At 37.5% G+C, this 27,612-nt stretch overlaps 2 protein-coding genes across 4 annotated transcripts; both read right to left on the reverse strand.

Moving 5' to 3' along the window:
- Window positions 1-343: 343 nt before the first annotated feature.
- Window positions 344-9,591, reverse strand: strip1 (striatin interacting protein 1). 2 transcript variants are annotated; one of them, XM_087800946.1, is made up of 20 exons: window positions 9,475-9,591; window positions 7,915-7,984; window positions 7,765-7,839; window positions 7,561-7,695; window positions 7,369-7,489; window positions 5,560-5,735; window positions 5,358-5,485; window positions 5,115-5,297; window positions 4,200-4,420; window positions 4,046-4,111; window positions 3,915-3,978; window positions 3,774-3,845; window positions 3,502-3,576; window positions 3,298-3,395; window positions 2,074-2,200; window positions 1,918-2,018; window positions 1,782-1,848; window positions 1,584-1,688; window positions 661-865; window positions 344-593 (listed from the first exon to the last, which is right to left on the reverse strand). In XM_087800946.1, the coding sequence occupies exons 1-20, from the start codon at window positions 9,583-9,585 to the stop codon at window positions 346-348; spliced, it is 2,448 nt and encodes an 815-aa protein (XP_087657072.1). In that variant the 5' UTR covers window positions 9,586-9,591; the 3' UTR covers window positions 344-345. The 2 variants fall into 2 exon arrangements, with proteins under 2 accessions (XP_087657072.1, XP_087657070.1); XM_087800944.1 differs by having other exon boundaries at window positions 1,584-1,712.
- A 458-nt stretch (window positions 9,592-10,049) lies between these two features.
- LOC148070224 (S-adenosylhomocysteine hydrolase-like protein 1) lies at window positions 10,050-26,534 on the reverse strand. Of its 2 annotated transcripts, XM_087800247.1 has the most exons (17): window positions 26,086-26,534; window positions 22,486-22,597; window positions 22,279-22,407; window positions 21,087-21,187; window positions 20,854-20,956; window positions 18,293-18,387; window positions 16,545-16,651; window positions 16,330-16,446; window positions 15,310-15,373; window positions 14,598-14,686; window positions 14,462-14,532; window positions 14,305-14,399; window positions 14,139-14,237; window positions 14,000-14,068; window positions 12,745-12,823; window positions 11,591-11,711; window positions 10,050-11,516 (listed from the first exon to the last, which is right to left on the reverse strand). In XM_087800247.1, exons 1-17 carry the CDS (start codon window positions 26,242-26,244, stop codon window positions 11,510-11,512), a joined length of 1,617 nt encoding a protein of 538 aa, XP_087656373.1. In that variant the 5' UTR covers window positions 26,245-26,534; the 3' UTR covers window positions 10,050-11,509. The 2 variants fall into 2 exon arrangements, with proteins under 2 accessions (XP_087656373.1, XP_087656372.1); XM_087800246.1 differs by lacking the exon at window positions 10,050-11,516 and having other exon boundaries at window positions 11,587-11,711; window positions 22,279-22,422.
- Window positions 26,535-27,612: the final 1,078 nt, after the last annotated feature.

Below are 27,612 nucleotides of genomic sequence, written 5' to 3' on the forward strand. Positions count from 1 at the left end.
GAGTGAATGTAATGCAAATAAAAACTTTATACTCTACAGGCAGTGAGAGTCCGACGAGCCAAAGATCTCATTTGAAAATATTTACAGAAATAAAGTAATTTTCGTTCACTACCAAGTGTCAAGTATCTCCTTTTCTGGAAAAGTTAAAACCTACTTATATTCTAAATCCTCTAAAAACAGGAGCTGAATGTTCGAGTGCGACGGACGAGTGTCGGGACTTTAAGAAACACTAGAAAAGGAAGTAAAACAACATAAATCAAGTTAACGATAAACCATTTTTTTTGGTTCTGGTCCGTTCACGTGAAGGTGAACCTCCGACATCTTCATGCAGGAGACGGTTCCGTTTCACTGCAGCAGCTCCTCCCAGGAAATGGGTTTGGAGAAGACCTCTCGTTCCAGCCAGAGGTCATAGTTCATTTGGAAGTCCTCGGGCAGGTCCACTCGCTGACCTAAAACACTTTGCAGGCAGTTGTCCACGGGTAGGAAGTCCGGGTTGCTGTGGCTCTTGTCGTAGCGCCGGCTGTTGAAGCGCTCGATGTTGGCCCTCAGAGCGCACTCCTCCGCCTGGAAGTCCCAGGGCCGAGCGTCCAGATCTGAAGCGAACACACGACGGTGAGTGAAGGTCTCGCTCTCAAGTCTTCACCCGGAGCTCGGACTCACCGTTTCCATACGCCCAGTCGTCGTTGAGCCGGTGTCGCACCTTCTGGTAGATGGCAGACATGGTCTTCATGTTGCTTTTCCGCCACTGACGCCCCAGATACTTGGTCTGAACCTTAAGCAGCTTCAGGACGTAGAGTTGCATCATGGCTTGCTTGACCTTTAGCGCCCTCTTCAGGATGGGAGCAGACTTGAACACCACCAACATCTGTTTAAAAATGTTTGATTATAGTTGAAAATTGTTTGATTATAGTTGAAAATTGTTGATTATAGTTGAAAAATCGTTTGATTATAGTTGAAAATTGTTTGATTACATTTGAAAATTGTTTGATTTCATTTGAAAATTGTTTGTATACAGACGAAAATCGTTTGATTACAGACAAAAATGGTTTAGATTATAGGTATAAAGTCATTGATTATAGTTATAAAGTTATTAATTTTAGTTGAAACTTGTTTGATTTCAGTTGAAAATGCTTTAATGGTATGCAAGTGATACACATACAAAATGAAAATTATGACTTGAAGTGAATGAGTTAAATGTAAAAATATAGTGTCTTAACTTTTCCAAATGTGTGAAGAATACAGGAATATCATACAAAAGACAAGATCATGTAGGTAATAATGCTATTTTTTTAAAAGTACTTGGGTGCAGTAGCTCATCTTTAAATATATCAAATATGAGAAAGAGTGATCAGAGACATCAATAAAAACATGTTTCACATTTTCACTTAAAATCCCCTTCAAAGCACGAGTGTAGCCAATCAATTAAACACCAAAGAGATGATTTAAATGATTAAATAATGGTCTGTCAATCAAACACCTTAAGAGAGAAATGCAGCTCACTCACATACTTTAAAGATCATCAACCCCACCTTTACTATCCCATGTTTGCCGGGACATACAGAAACAGATGTTTGCAGGCTCACCATGGTCCTGGAGTGTTTCCACTTGGTCAGTTTGTTGAGGATCCTCAGCAGGTTGATGCAGGAGAAGAGGTTTCTCCAGCAGAACTGGTTGTTGTCTCCGGCCTCCTGCAATAGAGTCACAGACTGTTCCTAGAATGAACCAGGTGACGTTAAACCATACGACAGGCTGAAGGCGTGACTGAAGTTCAACACACTTACGAGGCTCTCGGCCGTCAGCTCGGGGAGCTCGTGCACCACACAGTACGGGAAGTCCAGCACGGATATGCTGCGGGGAGACAAAATGGCCGTCAGTCGGAACCATGCAAATCCTTCACTCCGCGTTCGGCTCTCAGACCTGTTCTTGGCGGTTATGTACGACATGATGTTCTGGTTGAAGAACTTCAAGATGAGGGGGATGCAGTTGGCGAACACCAGGTGTTGAGCCATGTACTCGAACTGCGAAGGAGCGAGAGCGTGAGCGACGAGGAGCAACAGAGGCAGAGGTCAGTACCTGGTAGATGTGGTTGAGTTTGAAGTGTTTGAGGAGCAGCAGCAGAATGGCAGAGATGGCCTTGACGATGATCTCTTTGTGTCGGTTCACATCCACGCCCAGCTTCATGCTCTGTAACACGGTGGTCCTACGACGACAAGAGCCTGTTTACAAACCATGTTTCTAGAGATCGTCTTCATTATTGATTCATTATTGAACCATCAAGAGACCGGAGCAGAGTTTAGGACATGATCGCGACACCATTTTTATTTTTTTAAATCGCTTAGTGTCACAGACAGAGATGTGGAAAATGTCTATCCTTGGAAAATCATGGGTAAAATTTCACAAAAGACAATTTGATTTAACTGTAAAGAAAATGTATAAAAATATTTTTTTATTCTCATTTTTTAAATATTTAATTTTAATTACAATATGGAATAAAACATTGTTTTTAAGATCTGCCAATTCTGGAATGAGCCACAAAAAAATGAACCAGTCTTATGTTTTTTTAAACCTCTTAGAATAATATGGAAGTTTATCAGAATATTGAAGATATGTGACTTTTCAAATGATGAAATATTGAATTTCTTATTGAAATGTTGTTGTTTTTTTTAAACATTGAATATATTTATTTTAATAATTCAATCCAATAATTTCTATGTTTAAAGGTTTCATTTGTTTTGATTGAATTATTAAATTCAGAATTCATTCTAATATTTTAAAAATAAAATAATTAATTAAAAATACATTTACAACTAAAGTATAATATCTTATTCCAACAATTGATAAGATTTCAGAATTTAATATAATTTATTTGTAGTCTTTTAAATTCCATATAAAAATGTTGGTATGATAGTATCACCTGACAACACCAAAAGGTACTTGAGATAAAAACAATCATTTTGAAAATATTCAAATTGTCTAATTCAATTATTTTTTTAAATCTACCTTTCAATGTAAATTATATAATGCATTTATTTTAAAACATAAATTTATTATAGGTTTCAACATTTTAAATGTCGAATTCAACCATTCAATATAATAAAGACTCTGATAAACTTCCAAACAATAATCAGTGAAGAACAACTTTAAGACGCATTTACTTCTTGGATATCGTCAGCAAAACATTTTAAATTTCTCACTAAAACTGTAACAAATCAAAATGTCACGGAAGCTCATTTTAGCTCAAGATAAATGACAGCCAACTATAAACATAAAAATCATCATCAATTCATCGTCACTCACGGCATCTCCTCCGGCAGCACATCTGCCAAGATGTTGATGGAATCCGTCTTGGCTTTGGACGTGGGAGCAGCTGCCAGGAGGATTTTCAGCAACGCGATCTGCAACACGAACGCAGACAAACAAGTTTCTAAATCAGTAACTCATCCAAAGTGGAAGTATTTGAGCAAGTATGTGAGATAGTTGCAGTGAAGATCATGAACTGACCATGTATTGAGGTAAACTGGGCAGAATTCCCTGATAGAGAAGCTCCGTCGCACTCATCTCCACGTCCTCTTCACCCTGATCACACAAACACTATTTACTTTCAAATATACAAATATATAAAATAAATACTTAAATGTGCATTTAGTATTTCCTTAAAAACCTTTATCAAAATGTTTAAACACAAAAATGACCAAAAACGGTTGGTCTTTTAAATACAGCCTGCTCTCAACATTTTGAAGAGCATCTACCCCACCTTCATAAGAGCCACTTACTCCAGACAGAGGTGTTTTCTGATACTCGTCTTCCTTGTTGATCTGAATCTCAGCAATCGAGACGTACTTGTGCTTCAAAAAAAGAAATGGTTTCAGAAGAAATATTCTCACATATATAGTTTGTAAAAAGCTCTATAATACCTGCTTCAGCGTCCGGATGCTCTCGTGTATTGGTCGCGGCAAACCCACCACTGTGTCTGTGTCACTGCAACACAAACCATGATTTAGTTCTAATCCTAACTGTTTTATGAACTAGATTGACAGAAACTTACTTCCCAAGTGTGTAACCAATAAATTTACTTCTACTTGACTCCAGGAAATTTTCAATGTCTTTTTCTCTGTTGGAAAACAAAACGAAATACAATAAAATCTGCTTTTTTTTTTTTTAGTGCAGCCACATCTGCCAAGAATCTCTCGTCGACTAACCTGACTTTCGGAGCCCAGGGCAGACCTTTGGGGAAGGAGACCCTCTCCGACGGTGGATGAGGAATAGGTGGAGGCATCACCTCGTCCCTCTCGATGGGGAAGGTTTCCGTCTCTATGTTGTTGTCATTGTCATCGTTGTCGTCCTCGTCCTCGCGGGCGTCGTCGGCTTTGTAAGGATCTTTTTCATTGAAGGCGTCGAGATTGTCTTGTTTGATCAGAGCCTGGTGAGAAACCAAAAAAAAAAAAAAACAGTGATCGAACACAACATACTTACAGAAATAAGTTGAGCGAAAAAACTTTTGATTCATTTATTGTCGATCTTGTCATTGGCTCAGATGTGCAACGTTAAAGCTGTGATGAAAAGAGTAATAATTATCTTCTGCAGTAAATTTTTCCCAATAGTATGCCAGACGTGTTAAAAAAAACAACTTGTGATATAGCCAGAAATAAAGACAAAAATGAGTCCATTTGTGACTAGGGATCAAGCAAACAGCTCCTGAGTGCATCATAACAAACCACAATCCAACGATGCGCCATCTGCTGGCGGAATGTGGCAATTGCAGGGAAGTCCAACCGAGTGCCATTTGATTAATATTAAATTGAATTACAGTCTACGGGGCGTAGCTTGCCCATGCCTGATCCATCATGATTGTTACGCACGATTGCTTTTTCAATAAGCCATTGAAATTAACTACATAGCTGCTGGAAAATCCATTTTTTTGTGTCGCACTTAATGACCACTTTATGTCCAGACTTAATAAATCTGCAGATTCTTTTCATTTTCAATGAACAACAAACAAAAAACATTTATATATAGCTCTATATTCTACAAAAACATCTTAAACTAATGGTGATACAGTTTGATAAAGTGCATCTTCTGAGGTTCATCATGTCAAATGTGCTTCAACAACATACTTTATGTTCTCGTCGGGCTCGTTTCTGCTGCTGCTCGATGAGGTCGGAGGCGGACGCCGGTGGAGAAGCAGCTCTCATGCTGCGTATGACTCGGATGCTGTCCTCGGGGAGCGGAGGAAGACCCAACTTCTCCCGCTGGCACACCTTGATGTTTTGAAGCTTCTCGAAACCACCAAGTGTGAACTGAAGCAGAGAATTATGATCAAGAGGAGATGAAGATGATGAAGAATACACACCACTCACCAGGATGCTCTTCCACAACAGCAGCAACACTTTCTTCATCGGGAAGTGAGGAGCTTGACCGCTGCAGAACTTGGTCACCATACCAAACAGCATGACCGATATGGGCTCATTGTTGAACAGAGGAGACCCTGGTGAAGAAAGTAGAGGAAAAATAACTTATTAAACAGATAATTCAGCTTGAATTAACCAACTAAGAATTTACCGAGTTCACTTCGAAAGGTTTCTCTGATCCGCCTCCACTCAGGCTGGTCAGCAGGGTCGTCCTGCTGGATGGTCTCCACCATCAGGTACATTATATTCAGCAGAACTCGGAGGTCGGTGCTGTCGGCCAGAGAGATGGCGGGTTTTCTGACTGCACTGCTGCAGGCGGCGCTGTTGCTGCAGAAGTTTACAAGAATATTAAGACTCATTCAACTCCAAAAGTAACAAGGATATGAGAGAAAAATCCTCATACCATCAGCTGATACCAAATATATCATGATATGAAACTTTACTTGTCACAATTACAAAAACAAATGTGTGTACCACAGAAGTTTTTGTATATAAGAGAGCACAAATAATATCAAGTCAAAATGAATAACACTTTAAATGTAGAATTTATGCATCAAAATCAGAGGCTGAACATTGCATGACAAAAGAGAAAAGAGAGATTTAATACATTCAGCTCACGATATGCTATTTTTGGTTTTGGAAGGATTTTAGGGTTCACTGGATTAAAATGACATATTGTGATTGTTCCACTCTCTTTTGGTTGAATAAATTTAACTGAAAGCCAAAAATATGTCCAAACATCAGCTTTAAAAGCTGCTGGAGTCAATCCAGTATCCCTGTATCCCCTCACCCTCAGTCATCTTTGGGGATCTCATTGTTCCTTTAACTACTGAGGAAGTACTGACTGCTTAATATAGAATGTAAATTATAAATAAAAATAATCTAATTATTTTTATTTTTCACATACTTAATTGAATATAAATAAACAAAAAAAGATATATGATAAATAATAAAAATAAAAAATATATATTTATAAAGTGCTGTTGAATATTGATATTCCTTAATATATATAGTATGTTGAAAAAAACGTGGATATATATCGGGTTATTGAAGATATATCCTTAAATAATCCACATATATATACTCATTGAAGGGTTAAATTATATATCCTCATTTTATGTACTCAATTGTTAACATTGATAATGTTATCTTTTATTCAGAAGTTAAAACATATTCTTATATTTTATCTTTAAAAAAACTTGTTATTCCCGAAGAGCAGGGTTCAAAAGTTGAAGGCTATAAGCATCTGTGCCTCAACTTTGTATGAACCTTGGTATGCGTCTCTGATACGATTGACGGAGGCCTCTGTGCGTCAATAGTTCCAAACTGGGAAAGATATGGGTGCTCCATGTTGGGAGCCTCTCCATGTTGAAAAAGGGAGCATGAACGATTCTAAAATGTCAAGACCCAGAATGTATGTTCTGCAGACCTGGGTCAGATAACAAGTGTGAAGGAAGACTGAAGATTCGTAGTTTAGGTCAGTGTTAAGTTCAAGGCATGGATACAACACCTGTTGTTCATAATGGAGTCAGACTTTAGAAAACATTTCGTACCCCAAGTTCGCGATTGTATAATCAACCTACTTCATGTGTACAGGGAGGGTCTCTGAGGTCTTTAAAAGAAGGGACATGCTCAGAGGTTTTCAGCCACTCTCTGGAAGCATCTGGTGGGTGAACCAGGATCTGAAGGAGAGTGGACCATTCGCTCGAACTTCTTGTATTTCTGAATAATTTGCATTTTGTTAACTCTTGTATTTAAGGTCTTGTATGGCCTACTTTTGTAATCATTCTTTACTATTAACAAATCCACTGATTTTATTCTAAATGTTTCTCTTCCTTGGATCAAACGAATGCACAGAACTCATTAGACAGGAAGGAGTTCTTGAGTTCTCTTTAGTATGCATTTTGTTTTCTCACACCTTTACCCAGCATTCATTTCACTCCTTGACACAAACACTCACTCGATCTCCATGTTGAGCAGTTCCACCAGAGCAGTGAAGGTTCCCACATCCAGCAGCAGAAACACGTTGTATCTCATCCAGTGTTGGACTTCAGCTTCAGAGCCGGACTCGGCAAATGTTCCTGGAGACAAAGAAGTCATGTAAAGCGAACATTTGCGACATGCAAAACAGTGGTTTGTGTGAGTTTTAAACCTTGTGCCATGTAAAGAATCGCTCTGGCAACCTTCAGCCTCTTCTCTCGAGCGATCACCTCCAGACTGTCCAAAAGCCGCATTGCATGAGCTCTGTGCTGAGCAGCGTCCAGATCCGTCCACTTTTTGTCAGACACTGAAGTGCAACAGATTAATTATTTTATACTCTCTAGTCTTGTACTTTATCATTTAAGAGTAAACTTACCATGTTCTCTTAATTCCTCCTCAAAGCACTTTCTGTTGAGGGCAAACTCTGGTCCTTCAGTGTAACTATACAACTCTGTGACAGAGAAAAATCACTGAGGAAACAAGTCGAACATCGACAAGCTTGAACAAGCATCATTGATCTACACACCTGATATCTCTGAAGCCCACTTGTCTGTGTCAGAATATTCAAACTCAAGGTCTGGTGACTCTGAGAAGCCCTGATGGAGAAACATAACATCAAATTGAACAAAAGAAGAAGTAGAAGACAGGACAGTGCTGTTGAGCAACAGTTAGTGTCAAACTAGTAAACAAGATTCTGTTCAGTCCAAACCAAAAAAAGAAGAAAAGAAAAACAAGGGTTGCCACTCTATAACAGACAAAATCAATGTTAGTCAATTTAAATATTATTATAAAACTGAACAAAGATCAAGCAATGATGCAGGGCATTTTGTACAATAAATGGAAAAAATGTATGTACTTAACACTTTCTTTATAATTGTATATGTTATACTCTGAGCTATACTTCATTTGCTGCCCCAGCCCCTCTTACTTTAGTGTCCCTGCATATGTTGTTTAATAATTTACCAATATTTCACATCACAATCAAACAATGGACTGGCAGGGACAAGACCAGCTTCACTATATAAATATTTATTTTGGAGTGTGTTTGCATCTGCTGTGGGGGAGTGTGTGTCATATATGAATCACTGCTCACAGTAGATATAAATACTCCACAGATTAATTTGAAACCTGTATTATTTATAATTTAACACCAAATAGCATCATGTTCTACTCACGTTCTCTGATAAACGCTGGTTGTACTGGAGTCTGATTATTTGATATGTAATAAGAACTCATTGAATGAAAATGACTCAGTGTTGGAAACATGAATAAATAAACACAACTACTACACATCATCCTCCAACAATCATCTGTCATGGCCAATAATGGCAGCATTTAAGGCTGTTTTAAATTTCCCTCAAATTGAAGAACGAGGGAAGAGTAAAAATGGATGAGTAAAGGGAAGACAGGCTAGATGTTGACTCTGTGGCCACTCCTATCTACTGTATAAACACTGGAAGACAAAGAATCACAGCAACACAAATCTAGAAACAATCTTCTGGAATGACATGATATCAACTTAAGTTACTCAAAGATCTCTGAGGGAAAGGAGGCTTTCAAGAAAACACATTACAGGGAAGTAAAGGGAATTCTCACATGCAGTTTGAATAGTTGCACATACTTCAACCATAGTACTTCCATTTAAATTGATACTAACATGATAGTAGTTCAATGATGTTGAATGATTTTCGGAAGCCTCTGGTTACAGTGAGACCAGGTCTAACTAACTCGGGAGAGATTATTTGAGTATTTTAACACGTGTCAACACAGGACGAGACACATTCCAACAGGTTATCATCAATGACGTCTGGCCCTGCACAGGCTAACGCTAGCATGTTTGCTAACACACACATCTCTGCTTCAGTGACTCTTAGACACAATGGCATTGATAATACAAAGTCGTTTTAGTGTTTAGAGCACGATATAAATAAATATTACACAGTAAACATATCCGTTGTTGTGTATTATTGTAAAACTCGACAAAGCCAAAGGTAGCTTTGCTAGAGCTACAGAGAAATAGCCGCAGATGGAAGAAAAACAGCTTATTCCTCCACGTAGAGCTTCACTGGCGCATTTCTCAACCTACCTCTGAGTCTTTCCTTTGGTTTCGAGTGAATTCTCCTCTGCTTTTATTAGGAATCATCGCTTTCTGTTTATTGTTTACAGGCAAGCCAACACCGTTTCCACCGAGATCCATTATTTTCCGGTCTGTGGAAGTCTCGCGAGATCAGGCGAGACGTCGTTTGATCACTTGACAACTCGCTTTTAAAAAAATAAATAAAAACATTTAATTAAAATCTTAACCAATCTTTAATTCATTTAACACTCAAGTAAAAATGATGTGTATAATATAAAGTTTGGAAGGCTAGTCAACAACCGTGATTCACTCTGATATTTAGAGATACAAATATTAAAAATAATTAAAACTTAGCCATACAATTTTCTGATTTTCACCACTTGATTATAAATATTTTAAATGTTGTTGATTGTATTAAAAGGTTACAAGCTGTACACAAAACATATTGTTGAGTAATTCAGATTTCAAAAATAGAAATATAAGAATATTGGTGCATTAAATATATTTTTCAAAACACAGTACATTTCATCTCCGACTCAAACATCAACACACGTCTGCAGATTTGCTATTAAAGACCATTAAAATTCGTTTTTAAAAGGTTTATTAAAGGGAAGTGTGCACATATACTTTCGGTCAAACCATAGTTACAGTGTACAAAACAGAAGGCGTTTGATGAACTCAACTCTGACCTTTCCTCTAAAATAAAACCAGTCGGTGTAACTCACAGTGATGAACATTATCGGAATTTAACATAAAGCAGTTTAAGCATCAACATCTCTCGGTGAGTAACATGGCTATATATCCAAATATTCACTTCAAGAGTAACACAAATGTGTTATAAACTGTGTAAGTGCCATTTCAAATCAGTGAGTATTACAAAAAAAACAAGAGATGTAATTTTATTGTAGCAAAAGAAATTTTTTGGAGGTATTAAATGATTATTTTTTTTATTAATTTTAATTAGAAAAAACAACTTCAATAGACTAAATTAATTTCTGCATAGCTAGAACGTTTTTTCGACTTTTAAACAAACGTGATTTGTTGCGTTTATGATCACCTGATAATCCCTGGTAGCACATGTGTGTGTGGCGGCAGAAAAAAATATGGAAAATGATCATCAGACTTTTAAAAATATTTATAAGGAAGATATAAAGTTACGATATCTGTTTTTTTAACCAAAAAAAGACATTTGAATTGGGAAAATATTCTCACTTAACTATAATAATAACAATAATTCAACAATTGAATATAACAGAGTCAAAAACCAGCCTATAACATTACACTGAACAACAGTGTAGAAAATATATCTTGTAATTAACTAATATGATGATGTGTCCAGATGTGTTCGCTAAAACTTATACTATAGTGTCAACTACTAGACTACATGTGGCAGAAACCACTTTTCCTGGTTTCTAAGTCGACCAATAATGATGGATTTGTTACATTTGTATCAAACTCAGCATAAAAATGACAATATATTCACATTCAAGCAGTTTACACTAGTTCATGTTCTGGTGAATCACATGTTCCGCCTCTTCTGCGACTTTAAATAGGAGCTCAAATTTATTCGCCAAGCAGACGACTGTTTGGTGAGAGATTATGTTCCTCTCAGCGTCATGTGACTGGAATGTCTTCAGTGATGGGAAGCAGGAGGAGATGCAGTCGATATATTGCTCCGCGTCTCCTGTACATCCTTTAATTAGCCTCCGACCGGTGATGTGACAGGTTTGGTCCGACGTCTTCTTTTGTGGTGGATGAACATTTTTATTTAACCCTGTGATTCTACTACATAGCATTGATTCAGTAGTAATTGTTGTGACTGAGGATTTGGCACAAAATCGACTCAAAAACAAAACTGCAGGTTGTGTAAAAGGATATTTCAGAAGCGTGAGACAGGAAGTGACTTCGTCTGTAGACTTCTCAAAGTCCGCTAGGATTCAAACAGTGTCCTCGGGTAAAGTCGTAAATATTCATGTGCATCTCGTGAAGAATAGAAAATAGAAGACACGTTTTCCTGTGGAGCACCGAAGCCATCTTGTCCAGACTAATACCTGAAACATAACAAACGTTACCATTAGTCTTCAGACAAACCAGGGTCACGACCTGCCGACCTCTAAACGCTCACCTGTAGTAGTTGGGTTTGAACGGGCCGTTCTTGTTGAGGCCCAGGTATTTTGCCTGGTCGTCCGTGAGCTCCGTCAGGTGAGCGTCAAATGTGGCCAGGTGTAAACTGGCGACGTACTCGTCTGAAACATATGAAGGACTACTTTCATTTGTTTTGAAACCAAAATATGTCCAAACATCAACTTTGGAAGCTGCTGGAGTCGACTGTATCCTCTTGTCCTCAGTCATCGCTGGGATGTCATTGTTCCTTTAGCTAGGGAATAATGACTGCTTCCATCTAGCGGTCGGACGTTCAGTTGCAACACCAAAATTAACAAACGCCAATAAATATTTGCACGTTAATTCCAAGAAAAAAAAGGTTTATGATAAATAATAATAATTCTAGTGGAAAGAAGTTTATTTGCAAGACAAATAAGGATTAAATGCCAATAAATATTTTCATGTTAATTCTAAATAAAAAAGGATCCAATTATTCTTATTTACATTACTTAATTCAATATAAATAAACCAAAAAAAGGTACAGTATATGATAAATAATAATAATTCTAGTGGCCAGAAAATAAAAAGTAGTTTATTTTATACTCACTTTGTTGACATATAAAATATAACAAAAGTATGATAAAAAATAATAATAATTAGAAAATAACACATTAAGAAAAGTTTTAATTAAAAAAAAATAAAGATAAAGTGCCGTTGAATATCAGTACGGTATCATGAAAAAAAAAACAAAAAAACATGATATTTAAGTGTACAAGCAATTTCAGTGTTTCTTGGAAAGCAGAACTTTCACTGGCAGACGTGAGGAATTCAATCCCAGAGGCTCCACTGACAGTTAACAGAGCATGAGATGGACTGTAATGAGGTCTCTATTGTCTGTCGTGGTAAAGAAAGAGCTGAGCCAAAAGACTAGCTGTTCATTTACAAATTAATGGTCACCAAATGGACAGGATAATAATTGAAGGCTTATGCGTCTGACTAAGATGTTTCCTTGACGTCTCTCTGCTGAGGTGTTCAGAGCAAGAGCTGGAAGAGCTGGATTATAAAAGTCTGGGCCTCTCTGCTGAAATTGCTGCCCCAGCGACCAGACCCAAGAAAGGAAGGATCATGAATGAAAGACACATTTGAAATGTATTTCGGTGAGGAGTACATTCTCACCCATCTTCTTTGGCAGCAGGTAAACATCTTGCTTGTAGCGTCCTTCAGGAGCGTTGTACATCTCGATGAGAGCCAAGGCCTGAAGAGACACGTCAACAACCAGGACCTTAACTCTAGCAGCTGGTTTTACTTGATACCTTCTTGATTTTAACGCCTGGTACAAACTAAAGGTTTGATGAGAAGTAAAATAGATCATAAGAGTGGAATTAAAAAAGAGATGTTTCATTTATTCTTGATTAATACCTACTTCAGTTTTCAATAGTTCTGACAATGTTCTGACAAAAACACTTGTTTTAGGCATTATATGTTTTCTTTCTTAATATTTGTCAACTAAATGTGACCAGATGTTTATACAGCAGTTTACTGTTCACATCTCATCTTTCTGTATATCACAGTTTTTTATTTTATGCCTTCTGTACTTATTATATAGTTTATTTTAATATTGGTATTCTATTTATTCACTCTTTACCCTGCCTGTTTATTGTTATACGTTATTGTATTTATTCATTTTATTTTTCCGTACACATCTTTGTATCCTTGCATTTTTCTATCCATCTGTACCTCCATCTATAGCTCTATCCCTTAATTTATCCATCCATCCATCTACATCTCTATCCCTTAATCTATCCCTCCATCTATATCTCTATCCCCATCCATCTATATTTCTATCCCTTAATCTATCCTTCTATCTATATCTCTATCCCTCCATCCATCCATATCTCTATCCCTCCATCCATCTATAGCTCTATCCCTTAATCTATCCTTCTATCTATATCTCTATCCCTCCATCCATCCATATCTCTATCCCTCCATCCATCTATAGCTCTATCCCTTAATCTATCCATCCATCTATATATCTATCCCTCCGTCTATCCAACCATCCATCTTTATCTCTATCCCTTAATCTATATCTCTATCCCTCCATCCATCTATATCTCTATCCCTTAATCTATCAATCCATCCATATCTCTATCCCTCCATCCATCCATCTATATCTCTATCCCTTAATCTATCTATCCATCCATATCTCTATCCCTCCATCCATCTATATCTCTATCCCTCCATCCATCCATCCATCTATATCTCTATCTCTCCATCATCCATCCATCCATATCTCTATTCCTCCATCAATCCATCCATCCATCCATCCATCCATCCATCCATCCATCTTCAGGAGGTGTTGTTACAAACAAGCTTGGGTTCTTGTCCATCTCTTGAAAGATGTTATTGAATCTTCACTTGTTTTTGATGATACCTGTGTGGTGGCGGTGATTGACAGGACAAAGGTAGGGACTGTGGAGCAGCTGAGGTTGAGGAGACGTCCCTGTGGAAGGAAAGCTTTTTAGGAAAACCTCGATCGAGGGGTGACGTCTACCGAAGAGGCTGCTGCTCACCTCCGCCAGCAGGATCACTCTCTTGCCATCCGGCCAGATGACGTGATCCACCTGAGATCGAACCCTCTCCCAGGTGAGCTCCGGGGTACGAAGACTCGTCTGCAGGAACCGACAATTCAGATCCACGAAATCAAAGAAGGACTCAAAGAAGTGGACCCAGGTTTACCACGTCGATCTCTGTGTTGGAGTGACCCATGTTGCAGACGATGGATCCGTTCTTCATCCTGTCCAGCTGGTCCCGGTTCACCACGTTCTTGTTGCCTGTGAGAAGACCCGAGTCACTCGTCTGGACGGCGAGAGCTTGAGCGCAGCAGATCACCTACCTGTGCACGTGATGATGACGTCCACCTGACGAATGACCTCGTTCAGCTTGACCACCCTGAAGCCATCCATGCTGAAGGAGACATGATAGAAAAAGGATCAGTCGATTGTCCTTCATGCGACCTTGACGTCACGTACCAGGCTTGTAGAGCACAGATGGGATCGATCTCTGTGACGTACACGATGGATCCGAGAGCTTTTAGTGCTGCACAGCAACCTTTTCCTACCTGCATTTAGAGTCGAAATACAATATTAATAATCACTTTTTACAATTATAACCAGACGATAATGAAGCTGAAGGACATATGGAGGTCAGTCTGGATGATTTCTATGCTCATTTAAGATGTGTTACACATGGAAAAGCATTAAAACCTTTTTGGAACATGATAAAATATCTTCTTTTGAAAAGATAAACTAACTCAAAAGATTTAAATACGACACTACTTTTGTATGTATGAATAAAACAATTGACAGTGAAGCCTTTAAGTACGACATAATAGGACATATTGGGATAGTACATATTATATATTGATTAAAAGTAAATAAAACAAACAATTAAATGAAACTGTTTACAAACATCTATATTTTTTTCAATGGAAATGTTTCCAACATGATTTGTTTTATGTTACAACAATGAATTAAAACCCTTGAAGGATGATAAAAGATAAAATAGAAAGTATGACCACATTTTAGTTTTTGAAAACTTGTATTAACATGAGTGAGAAGAATGTATATTTTATTTATTTATTTTATATTTGCAAACAAAAGACACATTTTTAGAAATAAATGAGGTAATTCAATTTTACTCTGAGGATCTACAGAGTTTGAAGAATATATTCAAGCTTCTTACCTCGCCGTAGCCACAGATCACCACCTGCTTGCCTCCAAACATCACGTCTGTGGTTCTTTTCAAGCTGACGAGGAGTGAAAAGATGAGTCAGATTTGAGGAGAAGATTCTTATCAGCTGTGATCAGGCATCTGCACAATCCTACAGTTTCAGGCTTAGTCATCATAAAATCTAACAGCAGGTCTTTCAGCTTTTAGGGAATCAACATGATTGAATGATCTTGACGCAACAATAAAAACACACAATAAAGAAAATTAAATTAAAAAAAATTATGTTTTCCCTGTATTGCGTGGGTTTACTCCGTAGGTATGAGTGTGTGTGTGAATGGTTGTCTGTCTTTGTGTGGCCTGCGTCAGACTGGCATCCTGCCCAGGGTGTCCCTTGCCTCTCGCCCAATGAAACTGGGATAGACTCCAGTCTCCCCCGACCCCGATAAGGGACAAAGTGTTAGAAAATAAATGAATCAATGAATGAAAATTGGACCATTAAATTGCATTTTAAAACAAATAATTGTTCTTAAGAGGTTTTCACAACATGTTAAAAGGCTTTTTTTCTGTCATCGGACTTTATATCTCTGACCATGTACACTGTAAAGTTTGTCTCCTCTTTACTGTGAATAATGTTCCATCATCTACAGTTGTAAGAACTGCACAATAATACTTAGTATAAATAATAAAAAAAAAACAATAATACCAGAAGTATAATGAAGTAGATCAGGATTTTTCTACGAATGAGTCTTTTATTATTTATTTATTTGATCATTTGTTTAAGGAATTGAAAAGTACTCATAGATCTTTAGACAAACATTTGTTTTACACGCACTTGTCTCGTAGGATTAAAGATCATGATCCTCTTGGATCTTATTCGGGGGATTCTGGAGCCTGAATAAACATCCTGTGCTCACCAGCCCCTCAAACGGCCACAGCTGCCGACTCAACACCGTCAACACTCATTCCTCACCCCAGAGGAACGACGCTGCTCCCATTTCTTGTATGAAATATGTCGGGGAAAAACACACTCACCCGTCCAGGATGGACTCACGGCAGCAGTACAGGTTGTCAAACTTCTGCTTGGTCACCGAGTCGTTCACGTTCATGGCGGGTACGCATAGTTTGCCAGCTTTGGAAAGTTGATACAACCTGCAGAGAGACGAGGAGAAGTTTGTGATCTTACATTCTGTGTGTGTGTGTGTGTGTTTGTGTGTGTGTATGTGTGTGTGTTTGTGTGTGTGTATCACCTGTGAACGCCAGTGACGCTCTCTTCCACGATGCCTCGGATCTTCTTGAAGACATTCGGGTATTTCTTGTACATCCAGTGAGTCAAGTCGCCTCCGTCGTCCAGAATCTACAACCGAAGAACGACATTTTAAAAGCACCGAACACAACTTTATTAGTAACACAGTGGTCCCACGGCATGTCGCGATTCAGCTTCGGCGCGGATTCTTGTTTTTGCACACGGTACCAACTATATAATAATATTGTCATAAGCCGAAAGTCAGGAACTGCAAAGATCCTTGAACATCTACAAAACTAAATGGGATCCGTTGGTTGTTCTCAGTATTATCTTGACCTTTAAAGTATATACTTTATTGAATTTTGTTTAGTTTGTTTAAGCGCTTTGTGACCCTGGTCTGGAAAACGCTATATAAATGCAAATTACTTACTTGCTTATAACTAAAGAGGAGACTCTTTTTACTGCGACGACCTTTTTGGTGCAAACAAAACGGTGAACTCCCATGATGCCTTTCTGCACACTGCTTTATTAAGTGGTGGTTGATTGTTTGCTACAATACTGCATTTAATTTCTACGTCTATTGCACCATTTCTTATTTTTAAAGTTGGCTGGGCGGCAAAGCATTATGGGAGTAGTAGGTCACAGGGTTGTTAAGAGGGATGGCAACATATATGCAGTTTACAAGTTAATAAAATGTTGTTAAATGTTTACTTGTTTACTATTAGTTATAATTTAATTCATTTTACTAAAATAATGTATAGTTTTGAGAATTTAAAAATCTTATTTAAAGGTTTACAAAGGGCAGACGGCAGAGATTATAAATGCTTTGACATGTTTTTCAATTGTCAACATTAAACAGTGCTACTTCGCAGATTATGTTTAACACAGAACATAACTCCGCATTAAACTACTAAAGACTGTTTATTCCTGGGGCCAGAAGACAAATGAGTGTCGATTGTTTTTCGTCAGTCGACTTACGTAACGTAGGAAATGATTAACAACGTCCACAGTCGGACGATACACACCAGCCCGAGGCATCGAGTGTGAAGTGTGTTTGCGCTGCATTATTTAAACAAATGTAGCCTTGTACACACAAGTGTCATCGCCAGCGTTACTATGGAAACGCACGGACAAGTCCTTGCAGTTAAAAGGTCGTAGTCCTGCTTCACTTTCTACGATATTATTGACAATCCTCTTCACACCTCGAGTGCAGCCACGGTATCATTGGATTGTGACGCTTCAATTAAACTTGACTAACATTTGACCCATTTAAATGATGAATAAAGCTTGTTCAACGTGTTTTGAAGAACATTTAACCCATTAAATTTGATTGGATTAATAATTTCTAAAATAAAAAAATGGTTAGAAAATAAAAAAATAACACTGAATAAACTTTATCGACAATAATCCATCCCAAGAACAATAGCGATGAATAAATAAATAATAACACTATTATTACATATAATTATACGAGTAAAAATAAAAAATAGTTTTAGTTAGAAGAAGTACTTCAATATATTTATCCTTGAAAGGTTTCATTATAGTCATACAAACTGAAACTTCCTAAATCTACTTGACCTTTAACTGGGTTTAGTTTCGACACAATATTTTCAACTGAGGAGATACTTCAGTAAGTATTTGTATTGTAACACTGTGTTTATTTTAAGCATCGTTCTTGTCCGATGACATTTCCCTGAGCCAGGAGGGCCGGGAGCCCTTTGACAATGGTCATCGTGAGCGACTTGAAGTTACCATGTTGGGCTGCCAGCCGTCGGCGCTGACACAGCGGTCGATGCACCACCAGAAGTCGTCCTCGGACTCCCCCTTCCAGGCAAACACAGCCACGCCTGGAACCAGAAAAACATCCAGGAAAACTCATTATTTTCTGTGACATCAAATTCTGGCAATTCAGCTTCGCGAGGAAAAAAAATTCCAAGAGGAAACTCCTGTTCACAAGTTGTTCAGAAACCTGTGAACAACATAGATAAGAACGAGTTTTTCCCAGACTTATAAAGTCCAGAGCAACTAAATTCCAGAGATAATTTTTAATCTTACAAGCCAGTCTTTCATTCTTGTCTCCGGGGTCAACAGATGCTGGAGTTTTAGGACACTAGAAAGGGGTTAAAGGTCAGCGAGTGAAAATAGAAATATTTATGTTTCTAAACAAACTTTTATTTGTTCAACTGTAGCCATTTTCTTATCTTTTTTCAACCTCATACTGACTCATTCTTGTTGACATTCATCCACGTCTGTGAGAGTAAAAACTATTTTTATTAGGTGAACATAAGAAACATAAATACACTAAAGAAGACGTAAAGCTCACGTCTGCATGACGGTAAAGAGACTATTTTAAAAAGGCTCTATAATCAATATTTATACAATTCAATGGCGCTTGTGTCTTTATCTATTGTATTAAACACTTTGTTGTGATTCGTTTCTGTTGTACCGTCTTGTATTCTGCTGCTATAATCTCCTGTCCTGGGATATAAAAGTAAATATGTAACTTTATCTGTGTCATAAAAAAGTACAGAATGTTCAACCGTTTCCTACTGCCACTGATTTTGATCATGTAGCCGTGATTACAAATACAGGAAACCATTTGGATTGTTCGAGTTCTGGCCGGTTCGATAGAGTATAATCACACACACACACATTTGCTTCCTCTCACACGACTGTCAAACATTAATAATGTGAAGTAGAAACCAAAACAAAAGCATGACTCAACATCTCAACCTGCAGCCCAGTTTAGTTCTGACTAGGTTTGTGTTCCAGGAAAGGAAGCCGTTTTATTTTTAGTTAAACAAACACAGAACTTAATCTGATGCTGCACTTTAACAGAGTAACTTCCAACACAGACAGAAGGTCTTGACGCTGCTATAACTTCTAGTCCCACAACAAAAGCCGTGATCAGCGGGAAGACTGTCGGGGTGTCGGAGCAGCGAAGACTGATGGTGGAACTCAAGTATGTACCGAGTCTGTTGCTCGGCAACACAAGTTACCAGCCTCAAGAAACGCTGCTTGACTAAATGTCACAGCGCTCACAGGAACAAGAGGGCAAACCCCCGAAGCATCCGGCGAGCAGTGACAAAGAAAGAACATCTATAAACAGATCAAGTGTCAATCCAAAATAAAAAAACAAACCATTGATGAGAATTCACTTTGTTACACTGTCTGGACTTCAATTGGTTCTTAGTGTTGGTAGAAAGACAAAATAAATCTATACAATTATTATACATACGTCCTAATGTGTATTTTATTATAGTTGAAAATTGTTTGATTAAAGTTGAAAATTGTTTGATTAAAGTTAAAAATTGTTTACAATTGAATTTGTTTTGATTATAGTTGAAACATTTTATAGTTTAAAATAAATGTTGATATATTTGAAAATTGTGTGATTACAGTTAAACAGTTGAAAATGGTTGGATTTCAGTTCAAAATTGTTTGATTATAGTTGAAGAATTACTTGATTAAAGTTGAAACATTTTATAGTTTAAAAAAAAAGCTGCAACATTTGAAAACTGTTTTATTATAGTTGAAAATTGTTTGATTAAAGTTAAGAATAGTTTAAATTTCAGTTGAAAATTGTTTGATTAAAGTTAAGAATAGTTTAAATTTCAGTTGAAAAATGTTTGAATACAGTTGAATGTTTTTTGATTTCAGTTAAAAATTGTTTGATTATAGTTGAAACATTTTATAGTTTAAAATAAATGTTGATATATTTGTAAATTGTTTGATTATAGTTGAAAATGATTTGTTTCCGATTAAAAATTGTTTAATTATAGTTGAAGAATTACTTGATTAAAGTCGAAACATTTTATAGTTAAAAAAAAAGCTGCAACATTTGAAAATTGTTTTATTATAGTTGAAAATTGTTTGATTGGAAATTAATGTAAAGAAAAAGATGAGAAGGAAAAAATAAACATATGAATATATGATATTTTTGTGATTTCGCAGTTCATTTGGGTGATTTCTGTCCTTTATTTGTGTTTTAAATCTTAACTATATAAGAAAAGCCATATAAAATGGTTTGACATAAGGATTTTCATGTTCTTACTCAACTGTAAAAAGATGGGAGTCCCCTGCTCAGTCTGCACTAAAATAATAAAAGGTAAATATCTTCTGAACTCATTGACGATACATCTTCTCTTCCTTTGACCACCTCAGAGCCGCTTCTGTAACGTATCTTCTTCAGCGGCTCTGGTGCTTTCATGTGCTAATCCTGTCCGTCCCATTCTTCCAGGAAGCTTCGTTTTATCGAGTGTATTTTTAGTCGACCGGGAGTGTTTGAAGTCGTCTGTTTTGAATCTGCTCACCCATCTCTGACAGAGCGGCGGCCACCTCGTTCTGCGTGGAGTAGATGTTGCAGCCGGTCCAGCGGCACTGAGCTCCCAGAGCCACCAGGGTCTCGATCAGAACCTGAGCGTCGGACACAGAGATCATCAAGCTTCAGCCCAGAGTCTCTCCGGACATCACCATGACTAACATGTCTACACAAAAAGACAGCAGCGAGAGGCTGATACACTGTGAGTGAGGAGAGGTTACATACAGCAGTCTGTGCAGTGATGTGAGTGCAGCCCACAATTTTGGCACCTGCCAATGGTTTCTCACTCTGAGCCCTTTTCCTGAAGGAGATTAGTGCTGACATGTCTAAATAAAGAAGTACAAATGAGAGAGAAAGACAAAAAAAAAAGTCGAGAAGACGAAGCAGAGTGTGAGTCATTACACACAATTTGGACTTCACTTGACACTGAATCAATAACTTCAAACATAAAATAAATGTGTTTTTGTATCATTTCTTTGAGTTCTTACACGACATGTGTGAACAAGAAGAAGAATTATTTATCGAGACGCAGAAAGAATCGGGTTAATGTGATCGTAATGATCAAAACAAATAAATAATTCATCTTATAGTAATTATTGTTAAGTTATTCCCATTCATTATTTGACTTTGTTTTATGAAGTCGTGTTTCACTGTTTTTGTGCAACAATTCATCACAGTTAAAAAACACAGAAGTATGGATTCATATAGTGTAGGTTTTGTCCAAAACCAGTGGCAAACTGCTGCCTTTGTTAGGCTTCTTTATATTGTATTGTTGCAAAATATGATGTTTGCAAAAAAAAAAAAAAATCCCCCTTAAATGTTCCTCCATTGGTAGAAATTTTGTCTGAGTTATATTTGGCTATTTTCTGGGTTAAACCGTTTTTGAACAAAGCTAAACTCAAGCCAAGATTTTTGGTTCTGGCTACTAAAAGTAGTTTTGTTTATCTTTATTTAATCAATAAATACATTAATTACTTCAATTAAAATAATTTAATTTACATTAAAATAACTTGCTTCAATCAAAAAAGTATTTTTAATCATTAAATTTGCTTGAATCAAAAATACATTTTTTCAATTGTTTTCTTTTGAATAAAGTGAAAAAAGTATTTTTCCGGTAAAGTGTAAACAGTTTGGAAATTTATTTGAAAGTATTTTTTAAATAAAGGGAAAATATTTTTTCAGTTTTTTTCCGCCTTTTTCTTTATTGAACCTTAAATAGAACGATTTTTATTTATAACAATTTCAAGTTAATTTCAATACAAACGTCTTTGAGATATTTCGCCAACAGATATGTTGCAGGATTATGATGTCATTATTTCGTCAACATTTTGGGATAAAAAAACTATTTTTACTTCCAATCTCTCGCCAAGAGGCTTCGGTTGTTAATGAAACGTTCACATGCGTCTCGTCGACGCACCTTGCTCGGCGATCTCGATCTCCCGCCGTCCGAACTCCGCCTGTTTGATGTTCTTGACGCAGAAGTCGCTGCTGCCCTTGGAGTTGACCTGCGTCTTCTCCCGCGGCGTCGTCTCGTCGTCGGAACTGTCTGTATAAGACGCAGCTTTGTAGGAGCGATCGTTTGCACTGGAGTTACGGACCCGACACTCGTGGACCAGAACCTCACCAGAGCTGTAGCTGTCGGTGGACGACTGAGAGATGGACCTGGACAGAGAACGACGACCCGTCTTTGTAGGAAACCTGCTGAACTCCTGCTTGTCCTCCGCAAACTGGATTTGCTAGAAAGAAAAAAAAACAAAAAAAACATTAAATATATTTAAATACAATTATTAAATCACAATCTCACATTATCTTGTTTTTTCTCTGGGCTCTGCATTAGTGTTTGGTACCAGCTCCGACAATAAATAACGTTTGTTTTGACATGAAGCCATAAATAGAGGGACTGCAGCAACAGTCGCACCATCCAGATGATGGTTCTAAAGATAAACTTAAGAGGAATTTGGCACAATTTCAACGTCTACAAGAACTTCTCCTCAGCGACGCACAATAAACTGAACATCAAACTGAAACTCTGATCATGGAAAACACGTGATGGAAGCGACTTCTATTATTAATAAATGCTCATGAGCTTTATCACCGACGTCCTCACCGATGTACCAGGAGTGCTGCTCTGTGATCCATCTCCAGGTTCACAACAGCTGCTTATGTGAGATGGATCCAGAACTTCATTTGACTAAAGATCATTTTTTTAACTATCATTTTAACTAGTCATCATTTGACCGTCATCGTAAAGGAGTTCAAAGCTGAAAGGGGGGGAAATAAAGTAAATTCAATATGAGTTAATAAAGTATTAGAGAGTTATTCAGGCGACTTCTTTTTTCAAATAAAATCTCTTTTTCTGTAGAAAAATTAATTATCAGTTTTGACCAAACGATTGTTAAAAAAAAGATTATTGAAAGTTGTTTTTGTTTTTTTTAAACATTCAATGATTTTCTGACTGAGATCTGAGACTCGCAGTATTTCAAGCAGAAGGCTTTTCATGTTCCCGAGGATTCTGGGAAGTTAAATAAGATGATGTGAATCCAGTTTTGTGTAAAAGAGGAAAATAACGACAGTGTTTCCCACGTTCACTTATTCTTAAGGACGTAAGAAGAAGGCTTTATAGTTATTTGTAAAGTTTTTATCTCAGACCAGGGTCACAAAGCGCTTGAGAAATCAAAAAACAATTCACAGCCGATGCAGAGTTTTAAGGATCGGGAGAATGCGAGTTCTTCTACTAGAGCGGGTCAGTTGTTGGAAAGTCCCGACGTTTTATACGTTTTCCTTGTTTTATTGAAGTGGAAACCGTTGAGTTATAGTGCGTTTCCTCGTATTCCTAGATTTACTGTAAATAGTGCGAGTTTATTGTTGATTTACGGATTAAATAGACTCACAAAGATGATTAAATGTTCAACAATTAAGTCGTAGTAGTACTATAAACTCATACATGCAAAGTGTGTAAAGAGTGACTCAGCTCCAGCTTACATTTCCTTCTTAGTGAAAGATCTTCTTAAGCTAAGAACGACTCAACAACAAGTTCTTCTTTACCAGCGTTCTTAAGGGAGCTCCAAAGAAGGTCGTATTACTTAAGAAAAATTACTTCTAAATCAATATGGAACACTCGGGCCAACATCTGTTACTACGGTGTCCCTGAAGGGACAACATAAAAGCTGTGGTTCTGCACACAGCAGTAGACGGTGATGGAATGTTTTCTTCCTTCCAGCACTCTTGTCATAAGATGCTCTTTTTAAAAAAAAACAGTTCCCATGCGAGAGGAAATTACCAAGCGAGAAATGTGGTGATGAAAAAAAAAGAAGAGAAAAACGAGTGCGTACTTCCCCTTTAGAGTTGAGGGGGGGGCTGTGAGTTGTATGACCGAGAGGAGGAAAGTGAACTACAGCGATGTGTTAAGATTAAAAACTTGACAGGTACACAGCAAGTGTGAAAATAACTTGCATTTCAAAGAGAATGAGGAGATGAACTTTGAGGATATTTGTTTTTCTATATGTTGCTGACGAATGAGGCGCGAGTTGCACAATGTGACTTTTTTTTTTCCGAGAATTCTCTTCCGACTGAAACATTAAACTCTTCCTCGTTCCTGGATGTGTTTTTTTGCACCTATTTGAGCAACGACCAAACTCTGAGCAAGATTGTGAAAGATTTATTCAAATACTTATACTTATTTAAAGCATTGCTACGCTTCAGACAATCAACAAATAATGAGGCATTAGTGTGAAAGCGTTTCCATGTTCCGTCTCTGCAGGTTTAACCAGTTTAGATGAATTATTCACGAAACTTTCATCTACAGATCATCGTCCGCTTCACTGGGATTCTTCACGCGTGGAACGGTTGGTTTCGATCTAGACCCTGATGACAGGAGTCCAGGATGTGTGAACACTTAGTTGAACAACATGCCAAAGACCATGAGGAAATATATACATTTAGAAAATGTAAACGTTAAGAAACAGTCTTTAATTGTTCAAAATCATATCATTAAATCTGAGATACAAAGTAGTTGGATTATAAATCATACTGTCATTATAATATAAATCTAAAACCACAATTGTTTTATCCTTGTAAACATAGAAAGCAACTTTTAGGACTAAAGTTAAAAACTTAACTGACTACATGTTCTTTAGAAAACCACTTATGAAGCTTATGAACTGAATTATTGAGTTAAGAAAGGTAAACAAAGTTGTGAAAACAAATAGAAACAAGATCATAAGATGTGGGAGATATCATGAGAAACATTCCAGATTTGAAGAACAAGGAAAAAGGAAAGAATCTTAAAGGGTAGTTCGGGAAGTAAGAATGATAAATTCTGGTACTTCTTCTTGACACTTCAGATACTATTTAGTATTAACTTACTCATCAGGAACCACTTGGCTTGAAGGGCGAGGCTGAGAAAGATTGACAACTCGGGCTGGGTATTGATCGGACGTTTTCGATACCGATTCAGATCTTCACTTCAATACCGGTTACTGAAAAATACTTATTTTTACGAATTGTATAACATCAATTCTAACGAAAAGAAAATGACATTGTTACTAGAAATCTTGAGTTTAGTTCTTCAGCTTTGTTTACTTCACTCAAAGCTGTTTTCTTACATAAAAAAAAAAGAACACCAAGAGTTTCCAAGTGATGAATCGATCTAAAGTTCACAGCCTTTATCACTTTCCTCGGAAGAATCCGCACATAAATAAGTTCCGACCACACCTGGGACCGAAAGACGAAGCATGTTTCGGTTAATTTTGTTCGGTACTAGAAAAGGACCACATTTTTTTTACTGAAAACCACTGGATCTATGAGGTGCGACTCAAGTTCTCCCTGAAAAAGATGTGAATTTGGGATCAAGCTGCTGAAACTGTCAACTTAACTTGAACTTTAGTTTTGAGAACCAATAAAAACGACATAAATCACTGATATTATCTCATTATTTTACTCTGTAATGCCACCACAAAAAAAAAAAAATCCCATGTTGCGTTTACAATACTGGCTATAAAAAAGTTTCTGATTCTGATTCTGAAAACATACAAAAGTACCAAAGTAAACACACGTGACCTCCGGTCACAGATGTAAAAGCATGTCACTCATCACTTCTGTATATAATAACCCAGTTTGAAATAATGATGTCAATAAATAGCAGGGAATGTGGCCCTCTCAGTTCCAGACACACAGAGATGTTAGGGACCCCCTGCAGACCCCCGTCAGTGAGTAAAACGCTCACCTTCTTCACGGGCTTGTGGGACACGGCGCTGCTGAAGGCGGAGGACAGCTCGCCCATGTTCATCTCGCTGTTCCTCACGCTCATGGCAGAATACTTCTCCGCCACGTTCTCGCTCTCCTTCACCTCCTTGCTCGCCTGCTTCACCTCCGGCTCCGACATGCTGCTGTGGTGGACGGTGGTGGACGGTGACCCCGTCAAGAGCTCCCCTCACCTGGACACAAGCACGGCCGCTAAGTCGCCTCCGGGAGTGACGTCACGAGCTAAGTTGAGCGCTTCCTTAGCCTTCACGAGCGGACGAACCAGCCTCGAGTCGTTACACATTTAACGGCATTTAAAACCCAAGGCTAGAGCTGTTAAATAAACGCTGTCCCGGTCTATCGCCACCTGATGTCCTCGAAGGGTGTCCTGCGGTCATAATAGTGATCCAGGTCTGAGTTGTCACCAGTTAGTTTGGGGGTGTTAGCTAACAGACGGGGGGGCGTGGCCTCTTCCGTGAGGCGTTCACGGACAGTAGGAATGAATGTGAAGGATCTGCTTAAAGGGCAACTACTGTTTTGATTCAAGTGTCTCTTAATTGGATCTCTCTAATGTACACACGTGTGTGTGTGTGTTTGTACACAACTCTCTTTTCGTTTAAATATCGTCATTAGAAAATCTTTTTTTTCAATTGGTCAAAAGCATTGAGGTTTGTCACCTTGCGTCATCCATCCAGGGAAGTAACCACCTCCAAGGGACTCGTTGTATAAACAAAGCAGGGCATGATTACAGCTGGCTGGAAGGAGGAGTGAAACCGTTGGTACCTCGTAACCTCTTGTTCGCCCCGAGATTTCAACGACAAACTTTACACACTTAAAATATATACACTTTATTGAATATTGTTTTGATTGTTTAAGCGCTTTGTGACCCTGGTCTGGAAAAGCGCTCTATAAATATAAATTACTTACTTTACTTACTTACTTACATTAGTTGATCTTAAAATAATATAAGCACACAGTTGGGAAATAAAAGTCGATCATCTTCCATTTCTCTAAGTCTTACCAAAGGATAGAGGGAGTAGATTTTTGAATGGAGGATAAGAACCAGAAAATGTATATTCCTTTATTATTCCCTCAATGATTTAACAAATAATAATAATAACAAAAACAATAAATAAGATACTAATAAATATAAAAACAACAATAAACAGTAGAATAATACAAGTACAACACAGTACACACTTTACAACATTAATTTAACATTGTTATTTTCAGTGAGCAGGTAATAAGTCTGACACTGAAGGTTCAGTTCCATCAGAGTAAAAATGGGAAGTTAGGATGTTAGTTTGTAAAGTTAATCTTTTTTGCAAAAATCATATTGTTTTATGGTTGTTTGCAATAAAGAGACTGAAGGTAAAACAATTGTCTAGAACTTCATTTTCTGCAATATCTATTAACTCTGACTGAATAATAAATCAGATTCCATTTTGTTCACAGCTTCAACATACACAGGAAATCCCAGCTAGACGTGTAAAAAAGCACACGCAGAGCA

The sequence above is a fragment of the Callionymus lyra genome, chromosome 10 (genome assembly GCF_982586985.1).
Source record: "Callionymus lyra chromosome 10, fCalLyr1.hap1.1, whole genome shotgun sequence".
In the NCBI taxonomy this organism is placed as follows: domain Eukaryota; kingdom Metazoa; phylum Chordata; class Actinopteri; order Syngnathiformes; family Callionymidae; genus Callionymus; species Callionymus lyra.

What these genes read in the sequence shown, in the direction of transcription:
- strip1 (XM_087800944.1), bottom strand. Translation starts at nt 9,585, where the DNA reads ATGGATCTCGGTGGAAACGGTGTTGGCTTGCCTGTAAACAATAAACAG. An exon ending in GTGGGCTTCAGAGATATCAG is followed by an intron (nt 7,840 to 7,914) that starts GTGTGTAGATCA and finishes TCTCTGTCACAG; the next exon opens with AGTTGTATAGTTACACTGAA. An exon ending in GGAAACACTCCAGGACCATG is followed by an intron (nt 866 to 1,583) that starts GTGAGCCTGCAA and finishes ATTTTTAAACAG; the next exon opens with ATGTTGGTGGTGTTCAAGTC.
- LOC148070224 (XM_087800246.1), bottom strand. Translation starts at nt 26,244, where the DNA reads ATGTCGGAGCCGGAGGTGAAGCAGGCGAGCAAGGAGGTGAAGGAGAGC. An exon ending in ACATCACTGCACAGACTGCT is followed by an intron (nt 20,957 to 21,086) that starts GTATGTAACCTC and finishes TCCGACGCTCAG; the next exon opens with GTTCTGATCGAGACCCTGGT. An exon ending in ACGGCTGGCAGCCCAACATG is followed by an intron (nt 16,652 to 18,292) that starts GTAACTTCAAGT and finishes CTTCGGTTGTAG; the next exon opens with ATTCTGGACGACGGAGGCGA.